The sequence below is a fragment of the Rhea americana genome, unplaced genomic scaffold (genome assembly GCF_003343005.1).
Source record: "Rhea americana isolate MKP2758 unplaced genomic scaffold, rheAme1 scaffold_235, whole genome shotgun sequence".
NCBI classification, from domain to species: Eukaryota; Metazoa; Chordata; class Aves; order Rheiformes; family Rheidae; genus Rhea; species Rhea americana.
The window spans coordinates 361402-383027 of record NW_028186352.1 but is presented as its reverse complement, the minus strand read 5'-3'; the positions used below and the strand labels follow the sequence as shown (position 1 = coordinate 383027).

Below are 21626 nucleotides of genomic sequence, written 5' to 3'. Positions count from 1 at the left end.
AAAGAGAAAGAAATTTCTCAATGGTAGTTTAGCTTTAACTTACTAGTTACTGTTTTAAATCACTTTCTCAACAGCTTTGGAGAACTGTTCTTCCATTATCAGCTTTTTTTTTAATGTTATATTAATATTTCTAGAAAAGCTTTCTTTTTCAGTTTAGATGGAAAGCATTCCTTTGCCATTTACTGTGATTTGCACAGATGGGAATACAAGACCCTAACTGAGATGTGCCRTCTTTAAGAAATGAGACCGGCATGCCCCGGCTCTAGGGCTTTGCAGGCAGTGCACAAAAACTCGGACACTGCTGGTGCCAGTCGGTCACAGCCACACAGCTGATCCRTGCAGCTGCAGAGGTCTTCTGCGGCGATCGGCGGTATTCCACTTTGCACACCCAGTAAGATCAAGCTCGCTGCAAAAGCAAAGTTTAGTCTTGCTGTGCCAAAAACCTGGTGATTCTTGGCACTCAGACAGCTCTTCCTCTTTACTGGAAGCAATAAAGCCAAGAGAAAATATCGGTTGTTTTTCTTGCCTTGCAGACACTTATTTAAGATCTTTTCATTCAGAAATTTACCCTCTTGGGACAATGGCAAGGTGATATCTTTCTCTCAACATGAAGCATTCAGCATACCTGAAAGATAAAATAAGTTCTTGTGACTTGTTCCATCCTACATTTTTGTCTGCCTTTAAAACTATATTAGAAAGGCAAAGATACAGCTTAATACTCCTGCCTTTAGTTTCTCATTTCTAAGACAAATGACAACTTTGAGACTTCAAAAAAGCAATGTGTATCTATKGTGTAAACTTGGTTCGGAACCAGAAGCGTTAGCTCATATATCTGAAGTATTCCGAGAGTGTATAGCCCTGCATTCAGTATCCAGGATGTAGGCTCCTAAATTTTCAGCAGTGATTTGTATRAATGATTAAGAGCAGGTTCATGGATTTTAGAAGGAATTTTCATCATTTCCTTTGATGGGAAGAAACAGTTGCAAAGCAAGATCTTAGAGAGTTGAAGAAACTATAAAATAGGATATAATGGTAAAAAATATTTTTTAAAAAAAGATGTGTTGCATAAGTTAAAAGAAAAATATCCTTAAAGCATGCCTAAAGTTTCACTTTGGAAAGTGATATTTTCAAACAGGATATAATAATCTTTTTTCTTCTAATTTGTTTTTGTTTCTTTTTTTTTCTTTTATTATGCAATACAGTGTATAGGTTATCTTATGAAATGATCAGAAAGACATAACTACCCACACAACAAACATGAGACACGCATAAAATTACAGCAAAACATTTTGTAGTTGTTTTGGTGTAGGCATGCATGTTTACATTCAGTGAACTGAGCTCACTGAAAAATGAGCTCAGTTGGTGTAAGAGGCCAGAGGTGAATCTGATCCATAATCTGTAGGTTGGGTATGTAGCATGTATAACTTCTAATAATCATCAAACGCCAGAGCCAAAATATCTGACAAATTATTTTATAATGATACTTCTAAATTCTGGAATAGCAAATAACATCCCTTCTGCAATGCAGAGAAAGTAATTGCAGTTTAGAGATGTTCTTTGTAACCACRCAGAGGTTGTTTGTAACCACATGATAAGTGTTTTCCGTTTTCATAGGGAACATATATCTGGGCTCCCCAGTGCAAGAGAGACATGGAGCTACTGCAGAGAGTCCAGCATAGGGCTACAAAGATGCTCAGAGGGCTGGAGCACCTGCCCTGTGAGGAAGGGCTGCGAGAGCTGGGCCTCTTCAGCCTGGGGAAGAGAAGCCTGAGGGGGGATCTGATCAATGTGTACAAGTACCTGAAGGGAGGGTGTCAAGGGGACGGGGACAAACTCTTTTCGGTTGCCCCGTGTGACAGGACAAGAGGCRATGGGCAGAAAYTGAAGCRCAGGAAGTTGTGCCTGAACGTGAGGGGGAATTTCTTCYCTGTGAGAGTGATGGAGCCCTGGACCAGGTTGCCCAGAGAGGTTGTGGAGTCTCCTTCTCTGGAGATCTTCAAGGCCTGCCTGGACGCAACCCTGTCTAACATGCTGTAGGTGACCCTGCTTGAGCAGGGAGGTTGGACTAGATGATCTCCAGAGGTCCCTTCCAACCTTASTCATTCCATGATTCTATGATATAAAAAATGCCTAACAATTTTCTAGCATCCATTTTCACAGGAAAGTCATCTGTGATAAGGTTCCTATCGTGATTAAAACCAGTGACAGACGGACAAGACCTCAGCCTCAAATAAAGAAGGAACAGACCAGGCAGCACTTAAATAAGTTAGATATTTTTACACTTGCAGGTCCTGGTGTTCTTGATCCCAGACTACTCAGTCTTGGTTGATGACATCTGAGTGTTAAGAGTGATTATTTTTGAAAATTTGTGTGGAGAAGGTGAAAAACTGTAAAAGCAAACAGCTAACTTGTCTTTGCTGAAGTGAACAAGAGGAACAGGAGGATTATAAAGCCATCAGGCTTGCCTTCAGAATGCCAAAGGAATACTGGAACAGATAGGAAAACTCTTTGTAAGCATCTGGAAAAAACARAAGAGTATTGCCTTAACAGGCACTAGATGTCATATGGCTTCCCTTTTGTAATTCTTTTTCACATTTTTCTCAGATGACACCATGTGCTAGGAGGGCTTAACATTGAAAATAGTCTGAAAAAAACCAAGATGTGATTCAGTGGTAACAAGTGCAAGGTACTTTATACAGGAATAATCAATTAATCTAATAAATAGTGCTCAGTGGAAAACTGTTTGGGCAAGAATCCTGCAGAAAATGATATAGGACTATATTAGCTGTAGTATCCTTTACCTAATATCATGCTGTGGTGAAACATTTGAAGACTATAATGGGATTTATAAATTGAAGTATAGTTTATGGGACATATGAGCAGTCCTTTCATCCTTCACAGGTAAAGGCTTAGCTGGAAAATGCTGTCTTTGAGCTTTGCTCTTCAAGAAAGATGTGGGGCAGTTGGAGGGACTCCAGGGGAAGGCAGTAAAAATGATCAGAGATTTGGAAATTGTATCCTACAAGGAAAGATTGAGTGATCTGAAGTCATTTATCTGAAATACTTAAAAGGGGGTAATGGGCTCCTGATAACCACCTTCTTCCTTTGCGGCACATCTTTGAAGAAAGAGCTTGCTCTGTGTGCAACAAAACTTAATAGACAAATTATGATAAGCAAGACTTGGACTGAGTTTTAGGACAAATGAGGACTGTGCTGTAATAGATTACCAGACAGGTTACTAAGTCCCCAGAACTGTAGATCTCTGGGTGCGTCGAACATCAATTTGTTAGCTTTGATGTAACTGTAGTTGGTTCTACCTCAGACCAAGATAATGGAATAAATGATCCATTGAGTTTCTTCAAGCCACAGGATTCAGTGATTGTAACTTCCTCTTTTTCACTGCAGTATGAAAACAAACARCAAGGATAGGGCTAGTTAAACCCTACACCTCCAAGATAAAGAGGGTATCTTCCAGACACAAAATACAAACTTTTCTTTTGCCTGTTCTCAACTGTAATTTAGTAATTTTGATTTTTGTCTTTTTGCTTCCTGTATGGCTAGGAGGGATACAACATTTTTAGAAAAGAATCCTCTTGATATCTATGAATACTAATGAATATTGGAACAGATAATCTGCAGTCCCAAACTGCATTTGTTTATTCACATCTAGTTAGGATTTCCCTGACTTTTCAGCTTCTCTGTGAGTCAAGCCAGGATTGTGCTCCTTAGGAATAATTTGGTCAGATGGAGAGCTGGTTGTTCATCAAAGGCTGGTCTCGCAGCAGGTTTTCAGTACTTGGAGGCTGGCCATGACTCCTTTGCTTTAGACTGCACTGAATCATTTAATGCTAAATCTTGGCTTCATAACCAACATGTTCTTCTGGTTATGGGCAGAGTTGGGTTTCTTTATGTGTAATAGCACAGTCTTGTAGGCTTGGGGTTCTGCATTTGTGGGCCTCACTGAGATGGAGCTCTTAATCCAAATAGCTGTCTAAAATTTCTATATAGAGAGATGGCCGAGAAATAATCTGGGAGTAAAATGAGATGCTAGTGCATTCATTCTTTCTTGCAGGATTTCACTTTTTCAGAGCAYTGTGTACGTACTTCCCAGATACTGAGACCTACACCCTACTTTTGGCATTGTGGAGGGAATTGTTGTTAACAAAAATAGCTGATGGAAAGCCCATGTTAATTCCCTGTGCTAGAACCCCTTGAGGGACAAATCGCAAGATATTTGTCATGCTATTATCTCAATAAAAGACCTGATTAAAAAATATCCAGGAAACCATAGTTCATCAAAAATCTGTAGTGTAGCCCAGCATGAAACTACATTTAAATGTTATACCCTGAGTCTCAACGCTGTTAAGCACAAGCTCTTAGAAAATCTTGAGTGTCCAGGACCAGTCTGGAAAGGTCTGTATTGCTGAATGCAGATTTTAAATATGGGTTCACACTATCTTTCTAGATACGTATAGTAGAGTAGAATGCCCTTAGTAAAGATGTAGAATAATGTATAAGAAGAGGCAAGTTTCTGATKTTACTGTTTCTACTCTGTGAAAATAGACTGGCAAACAAAGCCTTTTTGTGTCACTTTGTTTCTTAGAGTATTGCAAGAAAGCACTATCAGTAAACTGAACCAAAGCACAGTTGCAGGGAGACAAAAAGAGTCAAACCCAGGTGCAATGACTCATGAATCCATTTTCAGAGTGCCTTCACCTTATTGCTCTAGTTCAGTAAGCATCATCTGTTTTCTTTCTCGGTAGCATTTATATACTTGTAAACTTTTAGTATCAGGGCTCTGTAAATTACCTTGCATAAAAAAAAAAGAAATATTTGTAAATCTCTCTTGATTCCTCTATATTTTTTTAAAGAGGAAGTAACTGAATGGGCGAYAGTTTATTTATGAGTGGATTGCAAATAGATAAGAGGCTGCAAGATGAACTTTTATTTCATTTTGTATTTTCAAGCATCAACATAATTGCCAAACAGTTTTTGAGAAAGTATTTCTGTTCAGTTTTGCAACAGAAATAAGAAGATAAATGCTAAATTCCCTTCGTCAGATGGAGGAGGAACAAAAGAAATTGATGAGTCTCTTCCTGACCTTTATAGTTGTTAAACAGATCCCAAACTGACAGACTGCCCCTTCTGTCTCCATTTAATTCATGACAAATTGTTAAATATTTGGCTAGAACAGCCATCCATACTTACAAAGCAGTGACCCAGCTGTACTCAGTTAAAGGTATATCACCTAATATTATACACAGTAAATAGTTATACTAATTCATGAATAGATGCTATCTCTGCTGTTAAGTCTATGAATTTCAAGAATGAATCTTCATATGAAAAAAAAAAGTGAAGGAAAGCACAGCTATACATATTAATAGTTTTAAAAAATTAGCATCTCAACAAAAATTAATAACTATCTTAAAACACATCTCGATGCACAAATCTACAGGATCAAATACTTTTTACTGAAATTATTAGGAGTTGGAAATAATTTTATGCTGCTGTCAATAATTGCCATAATTCATGAATTAACTATGCTAAATGCAAAATTATGGAAGTACTGCTATTTGTTACTGACAGACAAACTGTGATAAACTGTCTGCACACTTTTAGATCCTATGCCAGAAACAACTGGTTTTCTGCATGCATGAAAAGTGAACCTTATTTCAGGGTTTGAACCCAACATAATATAAACTGTAAAAGCAATAGAGATTTATTTGAATCTAGCCTCAGGCAGCTGACTGAAGGCTTTACTCTGTGCAGTCATTGCAGGTTTCTGTAACTGCCTGCTTAGTTCTCATCACTGCAAAGGAGCCATGGATTGTTATTTTTGTTTCTTAGGTCCAAAAATTACATGCTTGAATCTAGATGGGATGAGCCAAGGCTTAAGTAAAGGTCAAGTGAAATTTAAGAGTATGAGCAACAGTGGAAAAGTAGAAAAACCTTCAAGATTTTACTAAATTGTCTGGTGGAGAGAGRAGAGTGTCAGGGATAAAGGACTTCTCTTTGTTTACACCAGCGAGATAAAGCCCCGCCGTGTTGATCCCACTTCCAGATGCTTCTGCCTCATACTAAAAACTTTATGGATTATCAGCTACATCTGAGGGAGGAATGCCAATTTTTAATAGGAGATGCGGATCAAATAGAGAGAGCTACAAAAGCAAATTTACTGCAATGAGGTTAATTTTCTTAAGAACTAGGGTTAGATAAAAAATGGGACAGAAGAGAGAATTTGGTTTCCTACTGTTTTCACCTCCTATGTGCAAATACTCTGAATTAATGGTTGTTCTCGCAAGGCAGCCATATATGGTTACCTCCAGCATTTTCAAGACCAGTGCTTCTTTTTAAAGCTAAGTTAAAGGTTTTATATTTCATTCTCTAATCATGAAAGGTTCATGGTACCAGTGTATCTGCCAGAGCAAAAATCAGAGATATATAGAGTAAGCATCATTACTACACTGTTTTCCTCCTCTTGTAGCAATATCAGATTTGTCTTAGCTCTCAGGAGCATTGCAAACCTATGATTACCAACCTCTCTTTCTCTCTCTCAAGCTTAGGAGAGCAGTTTTATTGTTCCCTTCTCTCCTGTTTTGCGTCAGGRTCTCAAGCATAGTTCTACCGAAAAGTTTTCAAGTGCATTGCTAGGTTAAACAGCCATTTCGGTCCTCCTCTCTCCAGCTACTTGCTCCTATCACTGCATTTTTTCTCCCTGCTGCATCCCCTAAGTTGGGTTTGYTGAGCAGCAGCACAAACCTTGTGAATATGCACCTGTTCTGGAACTGGATTTGGAGCTGACCCAGTTAACAGCAAATATGTTCTGTTTTGCACAGTCTTCAGCTGCTGATGCATTTAGCTAAAAAAATTTCTCCAGCTGATGCAAGGCAGATAGCGGGAGAGCGTGGCCAAAGGCAGGGAGGAGAACAGGGTTATCTCTGGTGACAGTTATCTTCAGGTTTTGGGTCAGGAAACAACAATCCTGAAAATGCATTCTGCCACCCACTACCTGGCTCTTTGCTGCTGATTAAGATAACTTGCTGCTGTATCTGAAGCCATGCATAGTCCAGATGATTTTTACCCAAGAGAATGAAAGGACAGTGGTGAGGATGGAACAACAACAACAAAATGGACAAGAAAAATGCTGCTAACTCAGAACAACAAATGGCAGGAAGAAAGAGAACAAGACAAAATAGTCTTAGCAGTCTGATCATAYCACATCCAGCCACCTAATCACTTGGGCTGCGTATAGCATTATTCCCTGCGAGATGGAAATAGTCCAGTTGCACAGACAAAAAGCTGGATGGTGCCTGTCTTAATCTAAAATTCTGATTTTTAATGACTCTGCCTCTAAAGATWCTCTGTGTTTGTGCGCACATCAAAAATGTGCAGAAACTTCCCGTGTGAGCAGGAAGCCTATTTGMATGTGCAGCTTCAATGTAGGCATAGGCAAGCACGGCATGGAAGTGTGAACGGGGCAAATGCACATGCCCATGGACGTAGTTCACAACTTTCCAAAAATAATCACAAGCAGTATGCATATGCATATGCAGGTCTTGCATTTCTCTGCTTTACCTTGCTAATCTTTACTTCTTTTTTTCTTTTTTTAGTAACTTGACTGTTTTTAACATAAAAAGTTTACAGACRGTATATTATACTGCTTTTTCTATAATGGCAGAACTACTTGCTATAATTCTCACAGAGTGTCAGTATTTGTCAAAAATGAAATCATTTTTTTCTCTTGTGCTGGTARAATTGTCACAATGTGATTTAGTATAATTTTTAGWGAAATTGAATCCTCATTAATGATTTAAAAACTGATTAATTGTGAATAGTAAGGAATAGTTTCTTCTCTTTTCAAGATAAATCTTAATGTATTCTTGAGAATTCCTATTGTGAACGTAAGTCATTTTCTGTTTTTTGCCAAATTTATTCTCAATTTGAATAAATATAAAAATATAGAATAAATACAGCTTCTAATGAGACTGTAAATGTTATTTTCCTAGTTTGCCATTTCCTTTCTTTTCAACTACATCTGAAGAGAATATATCTTCAGGGATCACATGTGCAGGCAAAAAATCCATAATGGGAAAACCCTTTAACTACAAAACTGAATGGAAAAGAAGGAATTGTTTTCATTTATGTGCATGTTAGGTATTTGGTTCAAAATTTTCTACAAACAGAAGAATGATTTGGCAAGATATGTTTGCAAGCCTTTATTATAGATTACGGAAAGATTAATGTTTACAGATATGATAATGTAAATCTAGTGTTCTATTTACTGTACCTATATATTAATTGCTTTTAAAGATATTCTTACTGCCTTGAAGGTATGCTAACATTTGTATCATAATCTTAATTCCTCATCGTCACCTCTCTGATTGGAAATGTAAACATCTTTCCTAGACTAAAGAGCATAACCCAGTATCCTGAGAACAGATCCCTTTCTTGCTGTTAGAACCCCAAAGTTTTTGCTACACTATTTGATTGTTATGCCCATAAGAATGAAGAAAAAAGAAAAAAACAGTAGGAAAAGAGTTTAAGAGTCTAAATTTGCTTCTGAGAAGGGGTAGAAGCTAGAGAAAAGTAACTTAGCAGAAAAATCCCTGGAATACCTAGACAATTGTTTTTTAACAGATTCTAGACTCTTCTGATTTTTTGACTTTCATGGGTCTGAGATGGTTGTGATGAAGCCCTTGTGTCTAAAGCAAAAATGTAACGTGCTACCCCTATGTCCCAGAGGAGTAGAGAACCCAAAGAAAGCAGTAGTGGGTAGCAAGCTTTCAAAGCTTTCAGGGAGATCCCAACACATTAACATTGTGGAACAGGTATCAGAAGCTGTGGATAGCATTGTGATAGCCGAATTTTAAAATTAGATGTGCTTCCTAGTGGCATGAATGGCAGTTTGCCAGGTTTGTATYTGAAATGCTAATAGCCACGTTGTCCTGTCTGACTTCTATGATTCAGATAGCAGCTGAGGAGCTCGGAAGGCTCCTTCTGGATTATAAACCTGCTTGGGTATTCTCAACCAAGGGTGTAAAAATTAGTCTGCTATCATTGCCAGTAGATGGCCAACACATAGACACTACCATGGCCTCTCCTAGATTGAGTCTCAACTACCTACCATTCTTCCAGGCCTTTAGTCTTTGTAGAGCTGCTTGGGGCAGTATGGATATACATATGCATCAGGGTATTGAAGATATTTTAATCTCTGTGAAATCACTATCTCTATTCACTTTCATTTAACAAGCAGTAAAAACAGAACTCTGCAGAGGATTTTGCAGTTATATTGTGTTATTACAATATTTTAAACTTTAAATTTAAATTTTATTTAGATTAGATTTTAAACACTGCAGTTATTTAAAAATTGCAAAAAAAAAATCTAACTTTAATTTTATTTGAAAGTGTTCTAAATTTGTGCTGACAAAAGATGTAGGATGTGAAATGTTAGTGTTTATTTTCTGTAAAGAGCTTTAGCCAAAATCTGTCTCCACACTGAAAAGCCATAAACTTTCTCTCTGCTTAGGTTACAGAAGGACTGATTCCCTCAGGGAAGGGAGGATTGCGCAGTATTATTTTGCAATCAATGCTAATTTGCAAAGAAAGGATTTTATTTGCCTTCTGTATAATCGCAGCTGGTAAATAAAATTCRGTGATAGATAGCCTTTCCCACAAGCGTGGTGGCTGTACTTTGTGGAAACATTGTGTATGCTCTCCAGTTAGGTCCTCAGTATAGGCTAAATCTGAATTCTGGCCATCTGTGCTAGTTTGGTAGTATGGAAAGGTGATGTACCAGCAGTCAGAATGTAGGGATTAATAAAAATGACAGCAATAAAAAAGACTATGGGCAAAAACAAAGGAACTGTGTAACAATATCTGTATAAATAGCTAAGGGCACGAGTATACAATGACACTGTAATGGCGACAATAATTTTCTCACTGTGTAAGGTGGTTTCAAAGAATATTTTTTCTTACCTGGTGGCATCGTATATCATCTTTATTCTATCTGACATCATCTGGGAAATAACTGAAAACGCTAGATATTTCTACCAAAAAAAAAAAAAAAAAAAAAAAGTCAGAAAAAGTAAGGAAGATGCTTGAAGTTTCTAACCTGAGGTCACCAGAAAGAGATACTGGATAATGATAGTCTCAATTAGATTTTGGGGGAGAGGCAGGGAGGAGTTGTTCATCCCAGTCCAGGCACTTAGCAGACAGTTTGTTATAAAGAGCTCTCTCAAGTGACACTGGAATGGAGACTGAAATAGGAATTAAAGATTGCAAGGAAAGTAGAAAGCTGTTAAGTGTATTCTGAATATTAGTTAAAGTTTTATGAATCATACTCTCATTTAAAATTACTTTTTCATCCACAGAACAGTTACAAAATGTAGCCAAATTTTATTTGTGTAACTCCTTCTGGTATAAACTGGCAAATGAGCCAGAAATAGGAATGGTTAGAAGAATTTACTCAGATAAAATAGTATTTGAATCTATAATGCAACATAGAGGAGAGAGACAAAGTGACATTTCCTTTAGTTGAGAATAATAGTTTCTCAGGAATTGATTCATGGCCCCAAACAAAGACAGATAAAGAAATTCGAGGAAGATAGCTGCTCTTTCTACCACTGTTTAAATTATTGTGAAACATAATCCAATTTTTATTTTGCAATGTATTTTATTTTCCTTTGTACCAAACAGTAAAGGAATCTGCTGTCAATATTGAACACTAATCATAAATCAYAGTTATAACAAGCCTATTAAACCTTCACAATTATTATGAGGTGCTACTTTTAAATGTGTCATATTGCTCCTCCAGGAAAACTAAAATTGGCAACTAGAAGCTTGAGCAAAGGGGCAGGAGGAGAAATTCCCTGCTGCTTCTCTGCTTATAATTAACCTTGTTTCCATTGGTTTATTCATATAGCASTACTGCAGTACCTGTCAAAACAAGTCAATCAAATGATACCCAGCAAAGTGCTTTGTATTACCCATGTTCCTTTCCTGCCTCTAAGTGAAATTTGATTAATTAGAAGCCTGGATTGGACTTCATTGCTCCAGGCTTGATGATTTCATCGGCCTGTTCATCAGTATGATACTATTCTGCCTTTCAAAGGAAAAAAAAAAAAAAGAGAGAGAGAGAGAGACTATATAAATATTGGCCCTGTAAGCTGAAAGAGTTTTCAACAGTAAAAGACCACCGAGGTATGTTTTTTGTGCTRGAGAAATAGCTGGTCTCTAGAAAGAGAGGAGCTAACTTTGGCTTGGGTTCCTCTTTGCCTGGTGTYGTTGCTCAAAGTAGTACAATTTGGTAATTAGTCAGAGACCACAGCCAGGCTTGCCCTTCCAGGGAAGGGTCAGGGTTAGGGTCCTCAGTGGACAAGTGGTTGCATCAGTGCTTTCTGGTTGAATTTTCTTACTTTGCTACCTTGAAGCAGTTTCACAAAATTCCTAGGATATGGGACACGAGCTATTGAACCCTCATCATATCTCTTGAAATTTTATTGGTGACAATGAAGTAGTTTTTGGTCAAWTGTTTTATACCCTCTAGGAGTCCACAGTTGTTATGAGGTGGTCCTTCACTTCAGAACATTGCTGTCTTCAGTCTGCATTAATCTTAGGCAAGGCTGCAGCTCATTGTTTTTCTTTGTTTGGTATATACACATCTTTATGGATATCATCTGTTTTCCCGTTGGTCTTACAGGCAGAAGAATGGCTTATGTCACATGCTGTAAACTTGCTGCCAGCTTCCTGTTGTTACAGTACTGCTGACAAGACATCTGTGCTGTGGTCTTAACAGAGCACAGGCCTTCTGGGCTTGACCGAAACAACCCATTCTTCAATTTTATTGCTAGGAATGATGTTCTGCTTTACCAATAAATGCCATTCTTTTAACCTTTGTGCTCCTTGTTCTTTCTTCTGRTGCTTACATGCACATTTTCATTCATATTTCACTCATAACATAGCCTAATATTTCTATTACAAGCCCTGCACATCTTGTGGTTTCTTTGAAATGCTCCGTATTTCGCAAGTCTGTTTTGGTGATAGTAAAGGATGCTATGGCAAAGTCAGGAATCCAACAATCAGGAATTATACATCATATGTCTCTAGAACACGCTATTTTGGTTAATTACCTGCAAATCACACACTTTGCAGTTACATTTTAAGGTTCTGAACCATCTTAGACTTGACTTTAAGTAAGTTTCCCAGCTAAGATTGTGAAACGCCTGTTGGACATGTCCTCTAAAATCCTCATTCTATTGGTTGGCTTAAAATAAACTTGGTTCTCTTTGTAACATGGTGGGAAACTACAACATCCYGTTTGAGGTAGTAACGTGAAATTATTTTTAGAAAGCTGACATTATCTAGCCTAAGTTGGTCTTGCAGGCTCAGTCTCTACTCACTGGAAGGTGATGGATCCAGAGTGTGATTTGTMATCATCTATGCAGATCATATATGAAGAAAACAGGAGGTGAGAGGGAAGAGAGCTTCCTGGTTTTCTGTGTTATGATGGCAAAGTCTTCTTGGCTATACTAGTCAATGAGAAAAGGTTATTCAGTTAAATGTATTGTTTTATTTTCACTTTTCTGGACTTAAAAGGGACAATGAAAAGGACCTTGATTAGAAAACATGTCTTGCTATGTTCCCATAAATTTGAATGTTGCTGTGTTTTTTAAAATAGACCAAGTACCTGATATAAGACTAACCTGATGTAGCTTGTGCAAAGAGGGATCCACACCATCGATGTCCAAACTTTTCTCAGGTCTTCAAACAAAGCAGCAATCTTCTGTCTAAATGGGATCAGAATGTAATTCAGGTTGTGACCTTTTCTCGCAGTAATCTTCCAACCCATCTTTTCCCACAGCCACCCCCACAGCTTTTCAGAGACCAGGAATATGATTCATCTGAGCTTTTTCAGATGTCTCTGTGAGATGAGATGAATCATGCTGTAAGGGCCCTTAATGAATTTTCATTGGTTATAAAGGTAGCATAAATGATTAGTGTCTGATGTCATTTGGCCAGATGAATCCTACCCAAAAGTTTTATTATAGTATACTTTCCTAGCATCCTAGTAATTAGCATAAATCACTTGATTAAAACTGAATGTTATCATTGTTCCATTCCTTATTCTTCCCAAGAAATAATCTTTTAAAGTATAATTAGGCAATATAACTAGATCATTAGAAGAAAACCATAGAAACTCACCTTCTTCAAACACTTTATTAGATATTATAATACTTCTCATTCCATGCCTTTCTCTTTCTCCTTTGTCTCTCACATCCACCTTCCTTTTTCTCTCTTAATAAACAGTATTGCCTTATGTCTTGTTCTGCTCTTTTACACTCAAGGCTGGGTTTGCAGATGCCAAAGGCAGCCTCATTTTACAAATACAGTATGGCCCCACACATTGTAAAGCAGTTGCATTTTATGTAGACTCAGGAGGAGAAAAATGTACTCCTCTGTCATTATAAACCTCACTTTTATGTGGATCACAGGTTATAGCCCTCTTCTTTTAAGCTTTACACTTCAGTTATGATATAACTGCCCAAACAACCAGCAGACTGCTGCTCAGCACTGCAGAAAAGTAACAGACCATCTTTGCTACCATTTGCTTATGTTGCAGTAGGAACAGGCTGAAATAGCAGGACAAAATACAGCACAGCTATTTTTTTCCGTTCACTGTACAAGGGACAGTTTTAATAATGGGGAGTGTTACTAAATGGAGACGTGGAAGATTGCATCAGCCAACCTTCACGAGATGATGTTGAAGGAAGCCCTCTCAACTGCAGTGTAGCCCACTCGTTTGCTTTGCTTCATTATGTTGGTATAAACATACGCCAGGCTTTTCTTGGTCAAGAGAATAATAATTATTCCGCCAAGGAACACGAGTGCACCATTCTTCGTTGTCCACAACTAATATTTAAGGAAATTTTGCATTCTTGATGTTTTCTTTGAATKTATTTTTGCTTCCTTCATAACAATGCTAAGTTAATGAACAAATTGTTCTAGGCGAAATAAATGTAATCTTTTTGTTTTGCAGTTGTCCTGGCAGTACCACATAAATAGTAACAGTGGTCATCAGCTTCAGTTGGAAATTAAATAATATTTTATTTTAAATATTCCACACTTCTTAATTAACTATATGTGTTGTTAATAGGTATCATAATTAATTAATTATTCTTTCAATTTGAGATAAAATTTCAGAGGTTTCTTTCTGTAATTTACTATTTTGACACTATCCATTAAGTAGTACATTATTTTACCTAACCTTACCTTTTTTAAGCTAAAATGATTATCAAATAAAAATATATTGAGAAAAAGTCATATTTTTTCAAAATTATATCAAAATAYTTTAAAACCTTATCTCCATATTCATACAGCTGCTAAATAAGCCTTTGTGTATTAAATATACCCGACCTTGAGTTTTATTGCACAAGCAGTAAAGCTAGTGAGTTTGCAATAAAATGCCTCATTCCAGGCAACTCATTTTTTTCTGTTACATTCCTAGCCCAGGCTGAAGCTATTACTGATATGTTTGCTTTAAGAATGACAGAGCATAATATATTTCACAGATAAAACTAGTGATTATTCTTTTGATAGTTATAACTAATATTTTTCTATACTATTAAAAGAGATATGCCTGGTTGAAGCAATAATCTAAGTAGGTTATTGTCAGTAACAGCTTATTTGTTCAGCTAGAAGTTCCTGTTAGATATATGATCTATGAAAAATCAAACCTATGAAGCAGATTTTTATGGAAATAAAACATAGTAGTTTCTATCTTCTCTCTGATTGAGAGATAAAAATCTTATTATAAATGAGAGCAATGACTGGTGTGTTTATGCAGTGTGTCAGAGGATAGAAAAAGTAGAAAAAGAATAAAAGATTTTTTTTAACTCATTCTAGATTCTAATGTCTGTTTATTTTTTCTTCCCTTCTCTGAATCATATTGGCATGTATTATTGACACTGCTCCAAAGTTTGGCACTTTGGGTTGTCATCTAGGAATTTTACAGATCACTRAGCAGAAGTTATATGTGCACAAAGGACTGTGGCTTTCATATTTCATGTATCCACAGCCTATGTTATCTGTGTTCTGGAAAAAATGCAGAGAAAAATTGAATCAAAATATCTACACTGTTTAATCCTTCCAGACCTTTCACTGTGATACTATAACAATTTATAAAATCTGCAGGATATGTCTCCTAGTATTTTTCAAATTCTGTGGATAATAAGAATATCTTGCATTTGTTCTAATATGTTGTAATGTATTTTATATCAATATTTAACAAAATTAACTCCAAGCTTTGGAGTTTTATTACTAGTCATGGAGAAACTTCCACCATTGGCAGGTTACACCACGGCTTTTTAATGTAGATTGCACTGGCTCTTGACAAGGGCAAGACATTGATGTAGTCATCACTGCTTTGATTCCTTTTGTCTATATGTTCCTATAAATTTCTGTAATTGTACATGGGAAAGAATATTCTTAATTTATTTCTGTCCCTGACCTTCCAGGAGAAGTGAGTGTATTGACCCCCTCAAATATTTGTTATTTGAAGTTCTGTAAAAAATACTGTCATTGTACAATAGATTAGAAAAAAAATGCATTCTTTGTGCACTCTTTTTTAGTGCTACATATTGTATTGCTAATAGTTTGTTTTCCCCATCTTCTCCAGGCCTGGGTTTCAGTATTGCAGGAGGAGTGGGAAATCAACACATTCCTGGGGACAACAGCATTTATGTCACCAAGATTATTGATGGAGGAGCCGCACAAAAAGATGGGAGATTGCAGGTTGGAGATAGACTACTTATGGTAAGTATGACAAATTTAAATCATGTTCTAATTGGTTGAAAGTTGTTTCATGGAGGGACTTTTATTCCCCATACTTTTTCTGAAGCTAACCGGTAGAACTTCTACAATAATTATGAGCTACACTTCTGTCATCTTCCTTTTTTCCCCTTGCTTATATACATTCTTGAGACTGCAGTTAAAAAGCATTGCACTGATAAAGCAACATTTTATGAAGACAAGGCAAACTGTTCTATTACTTTGACAAAGTTTTAACTGAGAAGAGAATAAATGCATTAAGCACATTRGTGACCAGTTAAAATGTAGTGGAAGACTTTAAAGGAAGGTTTAAACTATTCATTACAGCAGTACTCATTCCACTCATCATATTACCTATATTCCAGGATATGTGTGAATGCTTAATGTAGTCTGCATATAGATTTTCCCAAAGATTTATTTTCCATCTGTTTTCTGAGAAAGTATCTTTATTCCTCCAGTAGATCTCATGTTGGGAAATTCTTCCAGATATTTGCAGTGTTAGTACATTGTTCCCCGTAGATAATTCTTTCCCACTCACAGAGTTTGTTTAATTCTTTGTGAGGAGGAAATCCTGACCCTGGYGAATCAGCAGAAGTTAATCTGTGTCAAGTTGTATTCATGTCAATGCATTTGCATAGCTTTCAGCAGGTAGAGAAAATTTTTCTGAATCAGTGTCATGAAAAAAAATACACAGCGGGAGTAGTGTTTTGTGATGTTACACGTAAGCAGTGAAAATTGCCGTGACCTTTCTGCAACACTACGTCTAAATGAAGTTCATCTTGGAGCACTGTGTTCCAGTCACATGTGAAGGTTAACATTAAAGCAACTTGGTTGCTGGGTTTGTAACTCTTATTTTTATTTTAGTGTGGTTTTTTTGTTATTAACCTAAGTGGATAGATAAAATAACTTAAACAGTAAATGGTGTTATCAAAATCAAAACAAAACCTAGAACTTTTATCTTCTTTGGCATGTCTTCTTTGCATGTTCTCAGCACAGCAAAATTCAAGTCACTTTTGTATAATGATGTTTCGTCTTATTTCTGTTATTTCTGAATTGCAACATAATTTTCTCATGTTATATCTTATTTTGATATTTTACGCCTTGTTTTGAATTTACTTACATTTTGCTGTTGTTTTTTCCATAGTGAGAATTCTTCACAGTTGTGTCATTTGCAAATTTTTGTTAACTTACAGTTAACTTCTCACCAACTCACTTAAGATAATAGATAACATGACAGAAAAGGACTAAATAAACTTTGCATTCCCCACCTCCAGTGTAATCCAAATTATTCATTAGGAATGTGAATTGACAAATAATTATTTTATTCACCACTCTGAATAAATTCTTTCTCTTCAAATTTTTGCAGTATATGGCTGTTAGGGGTTCAGGTCTGTTCTCATTCCTGTGCTTATTTCTCACTGCTACCGAACACAGATGTTTTCAGGTTTCTTTATTCTGACACATTTATACTCTTGAACTTAACCTCTCAAAATGACCAACACATTCTCAGTATGCTTGGTGTGCCATCTTCAGACTGCTTTCCCTTTAGTCATGACCTGTTTATTATATATCCTTGTCTCCTTTTATCACTGCATTTTCCCCATTCATTTAAAATGAGCAAAAAAAAATCCATCATAATAATGTTCTTTATCAGTCATCTACTTTAAAACCAAGCTTTTGATTGATGCAAAAGAAAATCCTAGTAAACTTGCTRTTTGTATACATTAACGCTAACATTTTTGGAGATTAGTTTGCAGGATCAAAACCTAGTTCTAAAATTTGGGCAGATTATAAGTTTTTTATCTGATTTTCTCCAACAAGATATTCTGTTTTCCTTATAWCTTGTGGGTTTTCTTGAGCACTTTCAATATATTTTTCTTCTACCTTGAGAAATATCTGTCAGTTCATGACATTTACTTCATGTTCCTTTGTGAAGAGTAAGTGAAAGAATTCATTATTTTTCTTTGGCAGTGTTACCACTTGTATCAACACAWTATTACCCTTGTCATCTATATGGTCCTATTTCTGCTTTGCTGGTTCCTTATTTATTATATATTTGAACACTTCCTTATTTTTCTTCTSAGTAGTGCAGCCATTCTTGATCTTTGCTTTTTCCATCATTTCTCTGTAAATTTGATAGAATTTGTCATCTTTCATCAGTGAATGTTGTTCTTTTGTATCTGTGTTCTAATAAGTTTATGTGAAATGCTTCCTGTTTTCAAGGGGCATGCAAATCAAATGATTAAAATTTAAGATGTAAGATCAAAACAAATATTGAAATATAAAACAGGGAGGTGCCATCTGAGCATTTYACAGTTTGATGTCCCTACTGTTATTAAATGCAGATTGCAAATGGTGTGTTAAGCATTCTGAGGAAGTATTATGTAAGTACTAAATGTTATGTTTATTGTGAAATCTATACATGGGCATGCCTGTGCAGTTATGTTTCTGTAGCACTTGAGGCTTATTATCCTGAGCACTTCCACAGAAAAATGCTACCTTGTAGAATAATTCTGAGATACTCACTAGGAAAATAACTGGAGGAAACTAAAAAGTGCTTGAGCCAAAAATTGAACTTGGGATTTTTGCTAGGTATATATCAAARGAAACAGAATTGGTCTGAAGACTTACAGGTAGGAGGAAACTACTCCTCACTGCATTCTAGCTGTTGGTAATGCCTATATTGAGAACACTACTTCACTGGTTGTCTCAGTGAGGTTGTCTCTTTTTGCACTGGAAGGCAGCAAAGGGAAGTCACATACATGGCATCACTGGATCACAGGATAATTTAGGTTGGAAGGGACCTCAGGAGGTCTCTAGTCCAACCTTCTGCTCAAAGCAGGATCAGTTGTGAGATCAGAGTAGGTTGCACAGGTTTTAATATAGTCTTATCTTGGAAACCTCCAAGGATGGAGGTTACATAAAATGACAGAGAATGCATAAATTATATGGGATAACCTATTCCAGTGCTGGACTGTCCTCATGGGGAAAACAACACTATTCCAGTTTGAACTTCTCTTTTTTTCAAAGTATGTCTTGTTGTTTCTCATCTCCACAGCACATGTTACTGTGTAGCATCTGACTCAGTCTTGATGACCTCCCTGTAATAACTGAGGACCTCCTGTTAGGACCAGCCCCTGAAAATGTCCCTTCTCCAGCCTAAACAAACCTTGCTCTTCACAGGGCTCCAGCCCCCCACCATCTTGGTGGCCCTCTGCTGGGCTCCTCCAGTTTGTCAGTGTCTTCCTATATGGGAGGCCTCAAAACTGGATGCAATATTTGGCTGTAGTCAAATGAATGCTGAGTAGATAGGAAAGATCGCTTCCCTGTATCTCAGCCTACTGCTAGCTCTGCTCCTGCTCATTCAGCCCAGGAAGCTGTCGGCCTCTTTGCTGCCAGGGCTCATGCTCAGCTTGCCGTCCAACAGGTCCCCAGAGCCTTTTCCACAGAGCTGCTCCCCAGCCCATCAGTGCCCAGCCTGTGTTGCTGAAGGGGGATAGTCTCGGCCAGGGGCAAAACTTACTTTTTGTCCTCATTGAACTCTGTAAGGTTCCTGTTGGTCCCTTTCTCCTCCCTGTCCAGAGCCCTGTGAATGGCAGCCCTGACCTCGAGCATAGTTTCTGGTCCTCTCTGTGCTGTTGTCTGCGAACTTGACGAGGGTCTGCAAATTGGGCGAGAGTGAACTCCACTGCCTCATCCAGGTCATTGATAAAGATGATCGGGAAGATCTGAGAAATGATTTAAGAATTATTATCTTTCAATTATGATAATTTTCTTTATCTCACWGTGGAAGAGCTTCCTGCGCCTATACTAGTAGAAAACAATGCTGTTAGCTAGAAGCAAGATAGTCTTCAGGAAAACTTTCAGAACATTAGGCTTGAAAAGAATATTTAAGCTAATATTACAATTAATATTCCTATAACTCTTCAAAAACCTCTTCAAGTTCCCCAAAATACTTGCATGTTTGACCRTATCTATTAGGCTATTGCTTCTTGGACCACAAAGTCGGAGAGCATCAGATCTTTGTAGGGTTATTTATATTTATAGGAAAGTGATGTTAGTCACCTATCAATAGATTTGATTCTTTTTACTTGCAGAAAACAGGAAGAAACAGGACTAGTTTCTTTTTGAGAAGTTTGAGCTTGCTTCTAGCTAATTCTGTGCCAAAAAGAGCGTAGAATTGCTCTTGTTGTTTCACAGGGCCACAATGGGGTTGTGATTCCGCAGCTGTTGATTTGTGCTTTAGAGGATTCCCTACCAATATCCACTTATTTCAGATCATATGCAGCAACAAGATCATATTTGTGTTAAAGTAACCAGAGCATACATATCAGTTTAATATATGCCTAGATAAGCATTTTTTTCAGATCAGAAGTACTCTTTTAAAGTGATTTTGTTTGTATTATGGGGTGATCWTCAAGGATGCAAATTGATATTTTTTATCAAGCTACACCAAGAGATGCTCTCCAAGCACATTCTTAAAGCATTCCAGCTACTACCAGGCATTCAGTCTGCAGAACCATCCTAGTCCAAAGTAGCACCCTTAAAATATGTGTGTATGGACATTATTCATCAAGACCCTCTGTTCCTGCGAATCTGCAGTGAGTCCTACACCCTCTTTGCTCGGCTAGGTGCATTCATAGATTCAGCAATCTGCCATTATGTGAGCTGAAGGACAGACGTTACCCAGTTAGGCATAAAGGCAATGTGAACAGACAGTGTCTAATTTGTAGATTTTACTGGCCGACTGGCACGAAGCAAACACATTAGAAAAAAAGATGTAATACTCTGWAATGGAGAATGAATTTATGCTGAACCATCTCAGTGAACTCACGACGGTGGCTGCATCCTTCCTGATGCAGCACTGGGCTCTGAGCCAAATTTACTCCGTCACTGACTCTGGCCTTTCTCTAGCTTTCTGACTAAAATGTAGAATATAACACAAAAGCAAACATTGCCACTGGCAAGGTAAAGATCACCTATTTCTCTTATTCTTTGAGTGAATTAAATCTCACTTACTCTAAATCAATGGATGAAAGGAACAATTTTCCTTTAAAAAAAGTAAATAAATTAAGACAGGCTTATTCCTCCAGAGTTCTTTTATTCTCTTATCAGCTTATGTTCTTGTGAATAGTTATTTTTTAGAGCACTTGTACAGTCATTTGGGGAATTCAAAGCTTTTTTCTCCAGCTACATCTCAGTACCTTTGTTTTCTAATATGAATCAGGAGTTTTTCCAAATAAGATAATTCTGGTTTATGTTTACAATTACATTGCCTTCATTATGCCACTTAAGAAAAAAGATCATTTTATGTCTCTTTGGCAACACTGATTAGTGATATAACCCATCACTCAAATATCTTATTTGTTTAGACTTGTAAATATCTTTAATTTCTTCTTTATATATTATTTCCTCTTATTCTTTTCCTGTAATAGCAGTATGTCCTCTTACCACATGCTTTCCATTTATAGAGACTGCTTTGCTGGTATCTTTTCCTACTCCAGGTGCTGTTTGCATTTCTGTGTTTTCTGTATATGGAACTTTTCACATCAGAAAAAAGCAAATAAACAAACAAACTAACCCCACACACTTGTTCCATGCTTATTTTCTTTTTGACTTTTGTCTTGCCACTCCTATGGCAGCATCCTGTGCCTTAGGTGCCTGACTCTTGGAGCTAAGGTGTCTTCTAGATGTAGCCTTTGTAGCCTTCCACATCCACACTCAACTTGGTTTTAAAATGCATTTGTCTTAGGATTTTTTTCCTGTTACTTTACTGCTTCTTTAATTGCTCCTAAAGCCAA

The 21626-nt window shown here is 37.0% G+C and overlaps 1 protein-coding gene across 1 annotated transcript in view; it reads left to right on the top strand.

Moving 5' to 3' along the window:
• The window catches only part of DLG2 (discs large MAGUK scaffold protein 2), a 1005691-nt gene that overhangs the window by 695605 nt on the left and 288460 nt on the right, over positions 1–21626 (top strand). Inside the window, exon 13 of the mRNA XM_085306235.1 lies at positions 15674–15810. Within this exon, the coding sequence (XP_085162361.1) occupies positions 15674–15810 (137 nt within the window). The remainder of the gene's footprint in view (positions 1–15673; positions 15811–21626) is intronic.